General features: G+C 45.1%; 1 protein-coding gene across 1 annotated transcript in view; it reads left to right on the forward strand.

The window, feature by feature from the left end:
• The window catches only part of cacna1fb (calcium channel, voltage-dependent, L type, alpha 1F subunit), a 254,254-nt gene that overhangs the window by 1,164 nt on the left and 235,683 nt on the right, over window positions 1–17,407 (forward strand). The window contains exon 2 of the mRNA XM_065021108.1: window positions 8,167–8,524. Within this exon, the coding sequence (XP_064877180.1) occupies window positions 8,167–8,524 (358 nt within the window). The remainder of the gene's footprint in view (window positions 1–8,166; window positions 8,525–17,407) is intronic.

Genomic DNA, 17,407 nt, shown 5'->3' on the forward strand with positions numbered 1-17,407 from the left:
GATTAAGAAACCGTTTCAAATACACGGCAGCAGCCCATCTTGTGGTTTCTCTCATGCAGAACCGAACTGAACTCCAGGCTTCATAATCGCCATCTTTGTCTCTCCATTGGTTGACATCATTATTATTATTATTTATTTTTATTATTTTTTACCAACTCTGTTTCAGGACACAGAAATATCTCTCCTTTCAAAGGAGCAGGGTCAATTATTTGACAGACTTTTAAGGATATCCTTCATGACGAGATGTAGGCTGTGGTTAGCAGCACAGTTGTTCTGAAAAAAAACAGGGTTAGGGTTATGTCTTCAACAGGGTTAGGGTTTGGCTTCAACAGGGTTAGGGTTATGTCTTCAACAGGGTTAGGGTTATGTCATCAACAGGGTTAGGGTCATGTCTTCAACAGGGTTAGGGTTATGTCATCAACAGGGTTAGGGTTATGTCTTCAACAGGGTTAGGGTTATGGCTTCAACAGGGTTAGGGTTATGTCTTCAACAGGGTTAGGGTTATGTCATCAACAGGGTTAGGGTTATGTCTTCAACAGGGTTAGGGTTATGGCTTCAACAGGGTTAGGGTTATGGCTTCAACAGGGTTAGGGTTATGTCTTCAACAGGGTTAGGGTTAGGGTCATGTCTTCAACAGGGTTAGGGTTATGTCTTCCACAGGGTTAGGGTTATGTCTTCAACAGGGTTAGGGTCATGTCTTCAACAGGGTTAGGGTTATGGCTTCAACAGGGTTAGGGTTATGGCTTCAACAGGGTTAGGGTTATGGCTTCAACAGGGTTAGGGTCATGTCTTCAACAGGGTTAGGGTTTGGCTTCAACAGGGTTAGGGTTATGTCTTCAACAGGGTTAGGGTTATGTCATCAACAGGGTTAGGGTCATGTCTTCAACAGGGTTAGGGTTATGTCATCAACAGGGTTAGGGTTATGTCTTCAACAGGGTTAGGGTTTGGCTTCAACAGGGTTAGGGTTATGTCTTCAACAGGGTTAGGGTTATGTCATCAACAGGGTTAGGGTCATGTCTTCAACAGGGTTAGGGTTATGTCATCAACAGGGTTAGGGTTATGTCTTCAACAGGGTTAGGGTTATGGCTTCAACAGGGTTAGGGTTATGTCTTCAACAGGGTTAGGGTTATGTCATCAACAGGGTTAGGGTTATGTCTTCAACAGGGTTAGGGTTATGGCTTCAACAGGGTTAGGGTTATGGCTTCAACAGGGTTAGGGTTATGTCTTCAACAGGGTTAGGGTTAGGGTCATGTCTTCAACAGGGTTAGGGTTATGTCTTCCACAGGGTTAGGGTTATGTCTTCAACAGGGTTAGGGTCATGTCTTCAACAGGGTTAGGGTTATGGCTTCAACAGGGTTAGGGTTATGGCTTCAACAGGGTTAGGGTTATGGCTTCAACAGGGTTAGGGTCATGTCTTCAACAGGGTTAGGGTTATGTCATCAACAGGGTTAGGGTCATGTCTTCAACAGGGTTAGGGTTATGTCTTCAACAGGGTTAGGGTTATGGCTTCAACAGGGTTAGGGTTATGTCTTCAACAGGGTTAGGGTTATGTCATCAACAGGGTTAGGGTTATGTCTTCAACAGGGTTAGGGTTATGGCTTCAACAGGGTTAGGGTTATGGCTTCAACAGGGTTAGGGTTATGTCTTCAACAGGGTTAGGGTTAGGGTCATGTCTTCAACAGGGTTAGGGTTATGTCTTCCACAGGGTTAGGGTTATGTCTTCAACAGGGTTAGGGTCATGTCTTCAACAGGGTTAGGGTTATGGCTTCAACAGGGTTAGGGTCATGTCTTCAACAGGGTTAGGGTTATGTCTTCAACAGGGTTAGGGTCATGTCTTCAAGAGGGTTAGGGTTATGGCTTCAACAGGGTTAGGGTTATGTCTTCAACAGGGTTAGGGTTATGTCTTCAACAGGGTTAGGGTTAGGGTTATGGCTTCAACAGGGTTAGGGTTATGTCTTCAACAGGGTCAGGGTTGGGGTCATGTCTTCAACAGGGTTAGGGTTATGTCTTCAACAGGGTTAGGGTCATGTCTTCAACAGGGTTGGGGTTATGTCTTCAACAGGATTAGGGTCATGTCTTCAACAGGGTTAGGGTTATGTCTTCAACAGGGTTGGGGTCATGTTTTCAACAGGGTTAGGGTTATGTCTTCAACAGGGTTAGGGTTAGGGTCATGTCTTCAACAGGGTTAGGGTTATGTCTTCCACAGGGTTGGGGTCATGTCTTCAACAGGGTTAGGGTTATGTCTTCAACAGGGTTAGGGTTAGGGTTATGTCTTCAACAGGGTTAGGGTCATGGCTTCAACAGGGTTAGGTTTATGTCTTCAACAGGGTTAGGGTTATGTCTTCAACAGGGTTAGGGTCATGGCTTCAACAGGGTTAGGGTCATGTCTTCAACAGGGTTAGGGTTAGGGTTATGGCTTCAACGGGGTTAGGGTTATGTCTTCAACGGGGTTAGGGTATTTGTCTTCAACAGGGTTAGGGTTATGTCTTCAACAGGGTTAGGGTTATGTCTTCAACAGGGTTAGGGTCATGTCTTCAACAGGGTTAGGGTTATGTCTTCAACAGGGTTGGGGTTATGTCTTCAACAGGGTTAGGGTCATATCTTCAACAGGGTTAGGGTTATGTCTTCAACAGGGTTAGGGTTAGGGTTATATCTTCAACGGGGTTAGGGTTATGTCTTCAACAGGGTTAGGGTTATGTCTTCAACAGGGTTAGGGTTAGGGTCATGTCTTCAACAGGGTTAGGGTTATGTCTTCAACAGGGTTAGGGTTATGTCTTCAACAGTGTTAGGGTCATGGCTTCAACAGGGTTAGGGATATGTCTTCAACAGGGTTAGGGTTATGTCTTCAACAGGGTTAGGGTCATGGCTTCAACAGGGTTAAGGTTAGGGTCATGTCTTCAACAGGGTTAGGGTTAGGGTTATGGCTTCAACAGGGTTAGGGTTATGTCTTCAACAGGGTTAGGGTTATGTCTTCAACAGGGTTAGGGTTATGTCTTCAACAGAGTTAGGGTTATGTCTTCAACAGGGTTAGGGTCATGTCTTCAACAGGGTTAGGGTTATTTCTTCAACAGGGTTAGGGTCATGTCTTCAACAGGGTTAGGGTCATGTCTTCAACAGGGTTAGGGTTATGTATTCAACAGGGTTAGGGATATGTCTTCAACAGGGTTAGGGTCATGTCTTCAACAGGGTTAGGGTCATGTCTTCAACAGGGTTAGGGTTATGTCTTCAACAGGGTTACGGTCATGTCTTCAACAGGATTAGGGTCATGTCTTCAACAGGGTCAGGGTCATGTCTTCAACAGGGTTAGGGTTATGTCTTCAACAGGGTTAGGATCATGGCTTCAACAGGGTTAGGGTTATGTCTTCAACAGGGTTAGGGATATGGCTTCAACAGGGTTAGGGTTATGTCTTCAACAGGGTTAGGGTTATGTCTTCAACAGGGTTAGGGTTATGTCATCAACAGGGTTAGGGTTATGTCTTCAACAGGGTTAGGGTTATGTCTTCAACAGGGTTAGGGTTATGTCATCAACAGGGTTAGGGTTATGTCTTCAACAGGGTTAGGGTTATGTCATCAACAGGGTTAGGGTTATGTCTTCAACAGGGTTAGGGTCATGTCTTCAACAGGGTTATGGTTATGTCTTCAACAGGGTTAGGGATATGGCTTCAACAGGGTTAGGGTCATGTCTTCAACAGGGTTATGGTTATGTCTTCAACAGGGTTAGGGTCATGTCTTCAACAGGGTTAGGGTCATGTCTTCAACAGGGTTATGGTTATGTCTTCAACAGGGTTAGGGTTATGTCATCAACAGGGTTAGGGTTATGTCTTCAACAGGGTCAGGGTTATGTCTTCAACAGGGTCAGGGTTATGTCTTCAACAGGGTTAGGGATATGTCTTCAACAGGGTTAGGGTTATGTCTTCAACAGGGTTAGGGTTATGTCATCAACAGGGTTAGGGTTATGTCTTCAACAGGGTTAGGGTCATGTCTTCAACAGGGTTATGGTTATGTCTTCAACAGGGTTAGGGATATGGCTTCAACAGGGTTAGGGTCATGTCTTCAACAGGGTTATGGTTATGTCTTCAACAGGGTTAGGGTCATGTCTTCAACAGGGTTAGGGTCATGTCTTCAACAGGGTTATGGTTATGTCTTCAACAGGGTTAGGGATATGGCTTCAACAGGGTTAGGGTCATGTCTTCAACAGGGTTATGGTTATGTCTTCAACAGGGTTAGGGTCATGTCTTCAACAGGGTTAGGGTCATGTCTTCAACAGGGTTATGGTTATGTCTTCAACAGGGTTAGGGTTATGTCATCAACAGGGTTAGGGTTATGTCTTCAACAGGGTCAGGGTTATGTCTTCAACAGGGTCAGGGTTATGTCTTCAACGGGGTCAGGGTTATGTCTTCAACAGGGTTAGGGATATGTCTTCAACAGGGTTAGGGATATGTCTTCAACAGGGTTAGGGTTATGTCTTGAAAGTCTTCCTCTGATTTGTCATCCAAAGGGTCCCAGCTATAACATGTAGCGTCGTTTTGTTAGATAAAATCTTCCTTTATATCCCATAAAGTCTGTTTAGTTGGCGCCATTGATTTGAGTAATCCACTCGTTCAACCTGCAGAGAAAGGAATCCATAAAGCTACCGCTAAACTTTGTTAAAACAAAGCAAAATACGTTTATATTTAATCCTCAGATACCCTAAAATGTAATTAAACTATAATATTGAATACGGAAAGAAATATGTTCAAAAGGAAAAGAATATTAGGAGGTCTGTGTCCTCTTCGTTGCGCACATATACACTAATTTCCAAGTCTGTGTCCCTGTACAAAAAAAATCATTATTCTTCCTCGTTTTGGAAGAAACAAGCCTGAAACCTTGAACAAAGACTACTGACTCCCAGTGGAAGCCATTGGAATTGCACACTGGGAGCTAGATTGAATGATTTCCTAAAATGTTCCATTGGAAGAGCATGGGCTCTCTCCCAAAAAAATTCTGGTTGGTTTTCTTTGGATTTTCTCCTACCATATCTATTGTGTTATAGTCTCTTACATTATTTTAACATTTCTACAAACTTCAGTGTGTTTTCTTTCCAATGGTACCAATTATATGTATATCCTGGCTTCAGGGCCTGTGCAACAGGCAGTTTACTTTGGGCACGTAAGTCAGGCGGAAATTGAGAAAAATAGACCCTAGCCTGAAGAAGTTTTTATGTTGCTGGACTGCAGGAAGAGTAGCTGCAGGAACTCATGGGGATCCATAATAAACCCCAGGAAGAGTAGCTGCTGCCTTGGAAGGAACTCATGGGGATCCTTAATAGACCTCAGGAAGAGTAGCTGCTGCCTTGGAAGGAACTCATGGGGATCCATAATAAACCCCAGGAAGAGTAGCTGCTGCCTTGGAAGGAACTCATGGGGATCCATAATAAACCCCAGGAAGAGTAGCTGCTGCCTTGGAAGAAACTCATGGGGATCCTTAATAAACCTCAGGAAGAGTAGCTGCTGCCTTGGAAGGAACTCATGGGGATCCATAATAAACCCCAGGAAGAGTAGCTGCTGCCTTGGCAGGAACTCATGGGGATCCATAATAAACCCCAGGAAGAATAGCTGCTGCCTTGGCAGGAACTCATGGGGATCCTTAATAAACCCCAGGAAGAGTAGCTGCTGCCTTGGCAGGAACTCATGGGGATCCTTAATAAACCCCAGGAAGAGTAGCTGCTGCCTTGGCAGGTACTCATGGGGATCCATAATAAATCCCAGGAAGAGTAGCTGCTGCCTTGGCAGGAACTCATGGGGATCCATAATAAACCCCAGGAAGAGTAGCTGCTGCCTTGGCAGGAACTCATGGGGATCCATAATAAACCCCAGGAGGAGTAGCTGCTGCCTTGGCAGGAAGGGTTAATATCCTTAATAAATATGAATAGAGCTGTAGCTAAGGCCCTGTTCCTGTGTGACAGCTAAAACATACCTTGTAGCACCAGGAGCATCAACTCTGACATCCTTCCTATGAACAGAGTTAATATCTTCCAAAACGAGCAGCGAATTACCATTGAAACGACCTCCCTATCAGTCTTGAGTACTTAACCTAATACCTATTGAACTTTTTACAGGAGTTTCTCCCACTGCTTTTGGCTCAATTTAATGCTCCTTGACAGGTTTTACTGAGAACAGTGTTATCAACGTCTGTTAGGATTCCCTCAATCTCACTGCAGCCCAGGAACCATCATGATAAAAATATGATTCATATAAGCTATTAGTGCATGTTCCACTCTCCCTCCCTCACACACTCTGACTCTCTCTCTCCCTCCCTCACGCACTCTGACTCTCTCTCTCCCTCTCTCACGTACTTTGAATCTCTCTCTCCCTCACACACTCTGACTCTCTCTCTTTTCTCTGCTCCTTTCTGTTCCTCTCTTCTCTCTGCTCCTCTCTACTCCTCTCTTCTCTCTACTCCTCTCTGCCCCTCTCTATTCCTCTCTTCTCTCTACTCCTCTCTTCTCTCTACTCCTCTCTGTTCCTCTCTGTTCCTCTCTTCTCTCTACTCCTCTCTACTCCTCTCTTCTCTCTACTCCTCTCTTCTCTCTACTCCTCTCTTCTCTCTACTCCTCTCTGCTCCTCTCTGTTCTGCTCTTCTCTCTACTCCTCTCTTCTCTCTACTCCTCTCTGCTCCTCTCTGTTACTCTCTTCTCTTTACTCCTCTCTGCTCCTCTCTTCTCTCTACTCCTCTCTACTCCTCTCTTCTCTCTACTCCTCTCTTCTCTCTACTCCTCTCTTCTCTCTACTCCTCTCTGCTCCTCTCTGTTTTGCTCTTCTCTCTACTCCTCTCTTCTCTCTACTCCTCTCTGCTCCTCTCTTCTCTCTACTCCTCTCTTCTCTCTACTCCTCTCTGCTCCTCTCTTCTCTCTACTCCTCTCTACTCCTCTCTTCTCTCTACTCCTCTCTTCTCTCTACTCCTCTCTGCTCCTCTCTGTTCCTCTCTTCTCTCTACTCCTCTCTTCTCTCTGCTCCTCTCTTCTCTCTGTTCCTCTCTGCTCCTCTCTACTCCTCTCTGCTCCTCTCTACTCCTCTCTTCTCTCTACTCCTCTCTACTCCTCTCTGCTCCTCTCTACTCCTCTCTTCTCTCTACTCCTCTCTTCTCTCTGTTCCTCTCTTCTCTCAGCTCCTGTCTGCTCCTCTCTTCTCTCCTCTCCTCTCGTCTCCTCTCTGCTCCCCTCTTCCCTCTGCTCCTCTCTTCTCTCTGCTCCTATCTTCTCTCTGCTCCTCTCTGCTCCTCTCTTCTCTCTGCTCCTCTCTTCTCTCTTCTCCTCTCTGCTCCTCTCTTCTCTCTGCTCCTCTCTTCTCTCTGCTCCTCTCTTCTCTCTGCTCCTCTCTGCTCCTCTCTGCTCCTCTCTTCTCTCTGCTCCTATCTGCTCCTCTCTGCTCCTCTCTGCTCCTCTCTGCTCCTCTCTTCTCTCTGCTCCTCTCTGCTCCTCTCTGCTCCTCTCTTCTCTCTGCTCCTATCTGCTCCTCTCTGCTCCTCTCTGCTTCTCTCTGCTCCTCTCTGCTCCTCTCTGCTCTGCTCTGCTTCGGCTCCGGAGAAATAGGTCACAGCTGTTCTCTACAATATGGTTGTTTTCACCTATTAACTACTCTGTATTACCATTCTAACCCTGCTTATAGCCTTGCTTACTGTGGAGTCTCACGCGTTGAGCGACACCCCATCCTTCAGAGCATACAAATGTATTTATCTATCTGAGTTCTTCAAGTTCTCAAGATTCAGCATGCTGCTGTAAGGTATTATGTGATCCGTCAGGTTATGAGGAAAACAAGATCGTCTTGATTTCAATGTAAGGTCTACCAAAGCTCTTGTAAAAATGACTGGACTGATACAAACTCATTACAATAATGTTTTTTTTTCTTCAGTTTCTTCAGTCCACTGACTGAACATGATCAAGACACACTTAAACAAAAGGTGTTTTTTAAGGGTTAGGTTTAAGGTTGAGGTGGGGGATTGGGGTTAACTGGGTTTTACAGTTTTCAGAAACACAAACACAGAACAGAGAGGAACATGGTACTATTGATTTAATAACTCTTTACATTGAACTATCTCTACTGGGAGTAACCTAACCCATGAAGGAGTCAAGTTCTCCTGATATTGGTCTAACTCTCTCCTCTTCCTTCTCTTCCTCCTCTTCCTCAGACAATGGCCGGAACGAGTACACCAACACAGACGAAGGAGAGGAGGGTGGAGGAGAGGGAGAAGAGGGAGAAGAGGAGGAGGAGGAGGAGGAGGGAGGAGAGGGGGATGAGGGAGGGGAGACGAAAGGAGACGCGGAGTGGACGGAGGACGGTATGGCCGAAAACGGAGGAGTGAAGATGACGAGGACGGACACACTCCACTCTACGACCAGTTCCACGGGGACCCAGAGGAAGAAGAGCCATCATAATAAGAAAGTGATACAGGGTTCTGACAAGGTCCAGAGAGCGCCCAGAGCCCTTTACTGCCTCAAACTCAACAACCCCATACGCAGGGCCGCGCTCTCCATCGTAGAGTGGAAGTATCCTTTACCTACTAAGATTGGTTTGCAGTAGCACTTGGAACAGCTGATTGGTTTGCAGTAGCACTTGGGACAGCTGATTGGTTTGCAGTAGCACTTGGAACAGCTGATTGGTTTGCAGTAGCACTTGGGACAGCTGATTGGTTTGCAGTAGCACTTGGGACAGCTGATTGGTTTGCAGTAGCACTTGGAACAGCACCTCCTACTGGAGAGTTGGTCTATCTACAGCACCTCCTACTGGAGAGTTGATCTATCTCCAGCTCCTCCTACTGGAGAGTTGATCTATCTACAGCACCTCCTACTGGAGAGTTGATCTATCTCCAGCTACTCCTACTCCTCCTTTTTAGACAAACTAGATGTTGAATTGAGTTTGGTTGTCAAGGCAACCAAATATTAACATTTGAAGGAGATGTTCTGATTGGAGAGTTGCGTCTGTGCCACTGACTTAGTCTGGATCTAATTCCAGTTGAATAATACAAATGAATGATTAATACAAACAAATAATTGATTTGTTGGATTTTACGTTCCATCTCAACCAAAAAAAATCGAAGTTGAAGAATAGGACTTAGTCAAACTTTAAATGCACGTTAAATAAAGTCTGATTTGATGCAGCTAAACCAAAAATCTGACTTTTTTTCCCATTGGAATTTGGTTATGCTTTTAGAGTTTATGTATTTACAGCACCTCCTACTGGAGAGTTGATGTATTTACCCATTGGAATTTGGTTATGCTTTTAGATGGTTGTATAACGATAAACGGCGAGACCCAGATGCAGCTGGGAGGCAGATGGTTCTAGTCTATGATATTTATTATAAACAAAGGGGCGAGAGACAGTTCGTGGACAGGCAAAATATCAAAAACCAGGTCAGAGTCCAGGCGGAACAGAGTGGCAGGCAGGCTCGAGGTCAGGGCAGGCTGAATGGTCAGGTAGGCGGACTCAGTGTCAGGGCAGGCTAAGGTCAGAACCGGGAGGACTAGAAAAACACAGAATAGGATAAACAGGAGCACGAAAAAAACACACTGGTTGACTTGACAAAACAAGACGAACTGGCAACAGACAAACAGAGGACACGGGTATAAATACACTGGGGATAATGGGGAAGATGGGCGACACCTGGAGAGGGGGGTGGAGACAAGCACAAAGACAGGTGAAACAGATCAGGGTGTGACAGGCTGAAAGCATAGTGATAAACATTAGGTATTCTTCGGCTGTTTTTTTGAGTGGGTGAATAAAGGTTGATCAACATTTCAACCAAACATTACCCACATTTCCACATTGAAATTATTACCAGTGGGGAAAACATTGACACTCACTAGAGCTAACTTACTTAACAGACACACAATACATAGAAAAGTAGACCAAGTTACCCAACCTGGTCTCAGAGCATTTTGTATTATTCTCTACGTAAAACCGAGACACTTCATGTAGTATGATATGTTACGTATGGTATGTATTCATTTGTGGATGTCCATTATCCATTTTGTATGTTCCAATTTGTCGTGGCTAATGTTAGCTATGGGTGGCTAGGTGGCTAACAGTAACATTAGCTAGCTGGCTAACGCTAGCTTATCTAGGATTTAGGGGCTAATGGTTAGGGTTAGGATTAGATTAATTGGTTAAGTTTGGGGAAGGGTTAGCTAAAACGGTTCATGTTAGTGTTTGGAGTGTTTGGAGAAGGGTTAGCTAACATGCTAAGTAGTTGCAAAGTAGCTAAAACGTAGTAAGTAGGTACAAAGTTGCTAATTAGCTAAAATGCTAAAGTTGTCCGTGATGAGATTCAAACAACCCTTGGGTTGCTAGGCGTTATCTACGCCCACCCATCCACCACAACCAACTGCCATTTTTTCGTTCATGTCTTAAGTAACCTTCTGTCTTATGTAACCATACCAAACATAATGTATCATACTTTACATTTACAATGTTACGTCTAGTCCATGATACCAGTCTGAGTTGCCATGTGGCATGAAGACGACCCAGATTCAAACCACTTAGTATTCTAAAGGTGAGTTCTAGTTCAGTCCGAGTTAATAGAGAAGACAACTACCTGAGGGGCCGGTTGGTTAGCTAGAGAGACAGAGGGAGAAAGAGGGAGACAGAGAGGGGAGAAAGAGAGGTGGAGAGAGAGATGAGAGAGAGAGAGGGGTGGAGAGAGAGATGAGAGAGAGGAAGCGAGTGTGGCCTTTTGTCAATTGAATTTTCTCAGCTCCTGTGTCCTTTCTCCTCCATCCTCTACAGCCTCCTTTTGAAAAAGGTAAAAGGTCATTGAGGAGAGGCGCCGAATGTGTACAAAAAATGCATTTGTATGAAATGAGACTCCTTCTTCACTTGCGCGTCATCGGGCAAATGAAGTTCACAGAGGTGGATCGCTAAATAAATGTCTAAAGTGGAGGAGAGAGGATGGAGGAGAGAGGATGGAGGAGAGAGGATGGAGGAGAGAGGACGGAGGAGAGAGGACGGAGGAGAGAGGACGGAGGAGAGAGGACGGAGGAGAGAGGACAGAGGAGAGAGGACGGAGGAGAGAGGACGGAGGAGAGAGGACGGAGGAGAGAGGACGGAGGAGAGAAGATGGAGGAGAGAGGACGGAGGAGAGAGGATGGAGGAGAGAAGATGGAGGAAAGATTTTATTCCCAAATGAGAAAAGGCCTGTGTGAGAGGACAGAGAGTGATGAGGACTTTATCAGAGGTTGAGAAACACTGGTCTAGTGTATGTTGTTGTTATTGTTGTTGTTGTAGTATAAGTATTGTTGTTGTTGTAGTAGTAGTAGTAGTATAATTATTGTTTTTGATGTTGTAGTTTAAGGATTGTTGTTGTTGTAGTATAAACATTGTTGTGGTTGTTGTAGGAAACGTATTGTTGTGGTTGTTGTTGTAGTAGTAGTCCAAGTAGAAGTAGTAGTATTGATGTTGTTGTATTTGAGTAGCAGCAGCTACTCTTCCTGGGGTTTATTATGGATCCCCATTAGTTCCTGCCAAGTCAGCAGCTACTCTTCCTGGGGTTTATTATGGATCCCCATTAGTTCCTGCCAAGGCAGCAGCTACTCTTCCTGGGGTTTATTATGGATCCCCATGAGTTCCTGTCAAGGCAGCAGCTACTCTTCCTGGGGTTTATTATGGATCCCCATTAGTTCCTGCCAAGGCAGCAGCTACTCTTCCTGGGGTTTATTATGGATCCCCATTAGTTCCTGCCAAGGCAGCAGCTACTCTTCCTGGGGTTTATTATGGATCCCCATTAGTTCCTGCCAAGGCAGCAGCTACTCTTCCTGGGGTTTATTAAGGATCCCCATTAGTTCCTGCCAAGGCAACAGCTACTCTTCCTGGGGTTTATTATGGATCCCCATTAGTTCCTGCCAAGGCAACAGCTACTCTTCCTGGGGTTTATTATGGATCCCCATTAGTTCCTGCCAAGGCAGCAGCTACTCTTCCTGGGGTTTATTATGGATCCCCATTAGTTCCTTCCAAGGCAGCAGCTACTCTCCCTGGGGTTTATTATGGATCCCCATGAGTTCCTGCCAAGGCAGCAGCTACTCTTCCTGGGGTTTATTATGGATCCCCATTAGTTCCTGCCAAGGCAGCAGCTACTCTTCCTGGGGTTTATTATGGGTCCCCATTAGTTCCTGCCAAGGCAGCAGCTACTCTTCCTGGGGTTTATTATGGATCCCCATGAGTTCCTGCCAAGGCAGCAGCTACTCTTCCTGGGGTTTATTATGGATCCCCATGAGTTCCTGTCAAGGCAGCAGCTACTCTTCCTGGGGTTTATTATGGATCCCCATGAGTTCCTGCCAAGGCAGCAGCTACTCTTCCTGGGGGTTTATTGTGGATCCCCATGAGTTCCTGCCAAGGCAGCAGCTACTCTTCCTGGGGTTTATTATGGATCCCCATGAGTTCCTGTCAAGGCAGCAGCTACTCTTCCTGGGGTTTATTATGGATCCCCATGAGTTCCTGCCAAGGCAGCAGCTACTCTTCCTGGGGGTTTATTGTGGATCCCCATGAGTTCCTGTCAAGGCAGCAGCTACTCTTCCTGGGGTTTATTATGGATCCCCATGAGTTCCTGCCAAGGCAGCAGCTACTCTTCCTGGGGGTTTATTGTGGATCCCCATGAGTTCCTGCCAAGGCAGCAGCTACTCTTCCTGGGGGTTTATTGTGGATCCCCATGAATTCCTGCCAAGGCAGCAGCTACTCTTCCTGTGGTTTATTATGGATCCCCATGAGTTCCTGCCAAGGCAGCAGCTACTCTTCCTGTGGTTTATTATGGATCCCCATGAGTTCCTGCCAAGGCAGCAGCTACTCTTCCTGGGGTTTATTATGGATCCCCATTAGTTCCTGCCAAGGCAGCAGCTACTCTTCCTGGGGTTTATTATGGATCCCCATGAGTTCCTGTCAAGGCAGCAGCTCTTCCTGGGGTTTGTTATGGATCCCCATGAGTTCCTGCCAAGGCAGCAGCTACTCTTCCTGGGGGTTTATTGTGGATCCCCATGAGTTCCTGCCAAGGCAGCAGCTACTCTTCCTGCGGTTTATTATGGATCCCCATGAGTTCCTGCCAAGGCAGCAGCTACTCTTCCTGTGGTTTATTATGGATCCCCATGAGTTCCTGCCAAGGCAGCAGCTACTCTTCCTGCGGTTTATTATGGATCCCCATGAGTTCCTGCCAAGGCAGCAGCTACTCTTCCTGGGGTTTATTATGGATCCCCATTAGTTCCTGCCAAGGCAGCAGCTACTCTTCCTGGGGTTTATTATGGGTCCCCATTAGTTCCTGCCAAGGCAGCAGCTACTCTTCCTGGGGTTTATTATGGATCCCCATGAGTTCCTGTCAAGGCAGCAGCTACTCTTCCTGTGGTTTATTATGGATCCCCATTAGTTCCTGTCAAGGCAGCAGCTACTCTTCCTGCGGTTTATTATGGTTCCCCATGAGTTCCTGCCAAGGCAGCAGCTACTCTTCCTGTGGTTTATTATGGATCCCCATGAGTTCCTGCCAAGGCAGCAGCTACTCTTCCTGCGGTTTATTATGGATCCCCATGAGTTCCTGCCAAGGCAGCAGCTACTCTTCCTGGGGTTTATTATGGATCCCCATGAGTTCCTGTCAAGGCAGCAGCTACTCTTCCTGGGGTTTATTATGGATCCCCATGAGTTCCTGCCAAGGCAGCAGCTACTCTTCCTGGGGGTTTATTGTGGATCCCCATGAGTTCCTGCCAAGGCAGCAGCTACTCTTCCTGGGGTTTATTATGGATCCCCATGAGTTCCTGTCAAGGCAGCAGCTCTTCCTGGGGTTTATTATGGATCCCCATGAGTTCCTGTCAAGGCAGCAGCTCTTCCTGGGGTTTGTTATGGAGCCCCATGAGTTCCTGCCAAGGCAGCAGCTACTCTTCCTGGGGTTTATTATGGATCCCCATGAGTTCCTGCCAAGGCAGCAGCTACTCTTCCTGGGGGTTTATTGTGGATCCCCATGAGTTCCTGCCAAGGCAGCAGCTACTCTTCCTGGGGTTTATTATGGATCCCCATGAGTTCCTGTCAAGGCAGCAGCTCTTCCTGGGGTTTATTATGGATCCCCATGAGTTGCTGCCAAGGCAGCAGCTACTCTTCCTGGGGGTTTATTGTGGATCCCCATGAGTTCCTGCCAAGGCAGCAGCTACTCTTCCTGGGGGTTTATTATGGATCCCCATGAGTTCCTGTCAAGGCAGCAGCTCTTCCTGGGGGTTTATTGTGGATCCCCATGAGTTCCTTCCAAGGCAGCAGCTACTCTTCCTGGGGGTTTATTGTGGATCCCCATGAGTTCCTGCCAAGTCAGCAGCTACTCTTCCTGGGGGTTTATTATGGATCCCCATGAGTTCCTGCCAAGGCAGCAGCTACTCTTCCTGGGGGTTTATTGTGGATCCCCATGAGTTCCTGCCAAGGCAGCAGCTACTCTTCCTGGGGTTTATTATGGATCCCCATGAGTTCCTGCCAAGGCAGCAGCTACTCTTCCTGTGGTTTATTATGGATCCCCATGAGTTCCTGCCAAGGCAGCAGCTACTCTTCCTGGGGTTTATTATGGATCCCCATGAGTTCCTGAAAAAGCTTTAATTTGAGGGTATTTTACATCCAAATCGGGTGAACAGTGTAGGAATTACAACACGTTTTATATATGCCCCCCCCCCTTTTTTTAAGGGACCAAAAGTAATTGGACAATTGGCTAATCAGCTGTTCCATGGCCAGGTGTGTGTTATTCCCTCATTAGTTCATTTACAAGTAACTAGATAAAAGGTATAGAGTTAATTTCAAGTTGTGGCATTTGCATTTGGAATCTGTTGCTGTTAACCCTCAGACATGAAATCCAGAGATCTGTCACTGCCAGTGAAGCAAGCCATCATTAGGCTGAAAAATCTAAACAAAAACATTAGGTGTGGCCAAATCAACTATTTGCTACGTTCTTAAAAAAATAAATAAGGCACTGGAGAGCTCAGAAAGGCCCGGAAGACCACGGAAAACAACTTTGGTGGAAGTCTTCCGGGCCTTTTGGTGCTCTCTGAGCTCTCCAGTGCCATATTTCTTTTTAAGAACGTCCCAAATAGTTGATTTGGCCACACATAATGTTTTTGTTTAGATTTAATAACATAATAATTATTTGCCTGGTGAAGAAAAAACAGTTGTCCAGATCAAGAACACCCTCCAGGTGTATCTATGTCAACAATCAAGAGAAGACTTCACCAGAATAAAAGACAGAGGGTTTATCACAAGATGTAAACCATTGGTAAGCCTTAAAAAAAACCCAGGAAGACCTGATTAGAGTTGACCAAAACAACATCTAAAAAAAAAAAATGTCTGTACAGTTCTGGAACAACCATCCTATGGACAGATGAGGCAAAGATCAACTGGTACCAGAATGATGTGAAGAGAAGCGTATGGAGAAGGGAAGTAGCTGTTCATGATCCAAAGTATACCACTTCATCTGTGAAGCATGGAGGAGGTAGTGTTATGGAGAAGGGAAGTAGCTGTTCATGATCCAAAGTATACCACTTCATCTGTGAAGCATGGAGGAGGTGGTGTTATGGAGAAGGGGAGGTACTGCTCATCATCAGAGCATACCACCTCATCTGTGAAGCATGGAGGAGGTGGTGTTATGGAGAAGGGGAGGTACTGCTCATCATCAGAGCATACCACCTCATCTGTGAAGCATGGAGGAGGTGGTGTTATGGCGTGGACATGTATGGCTGCCAGTGGAACTGGTTCCCTTGTATTTTATTGATGATGTGACTGCTGACCAAAGCAGCAGGATGCATTCTGAAGTGTTTAGGGCTAATGATATTATCTGCTTAGATTCTGCCAAACGCTTCAAAACTCATTGGACGGCGCTTCACAGTGCAGCTGGACAATGACCCGAAGCAATACTGCGAAAGCAACCCAATCCTTTTTTTTTAAGGCAAATAATTGGAATGTTCTGCAATGGCCAAGTCAATCACCTGACCTGAATCCAATTGAGCATGCATTTCACTTGCTGAAGGCAAAACTCCCCAAGAACAAGCAGGAACTGAAGACAGCTGTAGTAAAGGCCTGGCAGAGCATCACCAGGGAAGAAACCCAGCATCTGGTGATGTCTATGGGTTCCAGACTTCAGGGAGTTATCGACTGCAAAGGATTTGCAACCAAGTATTAAAACTTACAATTTCATTTATGATTACGTTAGTTTGTCCAATTACTTTTGAGCCCCTACAATTGTGTATTTGTGGGGGGGGCTGTGTATAAAAATGGTCGTAATTCCTACACGGTTCATACAATAATTTTGAAAAAACCCTGAAATTGAAGATGAAAGTCTGCACTTCAAGCACATCGTGATCGTTTCCTTTCGAATCCATTGTGGCGCCGTACAGAGACATCATGATGTTGTCACTGTCCAAATACTTATAGACCTGACCGTAAGTGTTGTTGTTGTTGTAGTAGTGCTACTACTAGTAGTAGTATAAGTATTTTTGTTGTAGTAGTATACAGTCAGTTTTGTTGTAGTACTCCTATTAGTAGTAGTAGTATTGTTGTTGTTGTTGTAGTAGTAGTATATAGTCAGTATTGTTGTAGTACTGCTATGAGTAGTAGTATTGTTGTAGTAGTATACAGGTAGTATTGTTGAAGTACTCCTATTAGTAGTAGTATTGTTGTTGTTGTAGTAGTATACAGGCAGTCTTGTTGTAGTAGTACTGCTATTAGTAGTAGTAGTATTATTGTTGTTGTAGTAGTAATAGCAGTAGTAGTAGTATACAGGCAGTATTGTTGTAGTAGTACTGCTATTAGTAGTAGTAGTATTGTTGTTATTGTAGTAGTAATAGCAGTAGTAGTAGTATACAGGCAGTATTGTTGTAGTAGTACTGCTATTAGTAGTAGTAGTAGTATTGTTGTTGTAGTAGTAATAGCAGTAGTAGTAGTATACAGTCAGTATTGTTGTAGTAGTACTGCTATTAGTAGTAGTATTATTGTTGTTGTAGTAGTAATAGCAGTAGTAGTAGTATACAGGCAGTATTGTTGTAGTAGTACTGCTATTAGTAGTAGTAGTATTGTTGTTATTGTAGTAGTAATAGCAGTAGTAGTAGTATACAGTCAGTCTTGTTGTAGTAGTACTGCTATTAGTAGTAGTAGTATTATTGTTGTTGTAGTAGTAATAGCAGTAGTAGTAGTATACAGTCAGTATTGATGTAGTAGTACTGCTATTAGTAGTAGTAGTATTATTGTTGTTGTAGTAGTAATAGCAGTAGTAGTAGTATACAGGCAGTATTGTTGTAGTAGTACTGCTATTAGTAGTAGTAGTAGTATTGTTGTTGTAGTAGTAATAGCAGTAGTAGTAGTATACAGTCAGTATTGTTGTAGTAGTACTGCTATTAGTAGTAGTATTATTGTTGTTGTAGTAGTAATAGCAGTAGTAG

The sequence above is a fragment of the Oncorhynchus nerka genome, linkage group LG7 (assembly GCF_034236695.1).
Source record: "Oncorhynchus nerka isolate Pitt River linkage group LG7, Oner_Uvic_2.0, whole genome shotgun sequence".
Classification (NCBI taxonomy): Eukaryota; Metazoa; Chordata; class Actinopteri; order Salmoniformes; family Salmonidae; genus Oncorhynchus; species Oncorhynchus nerka.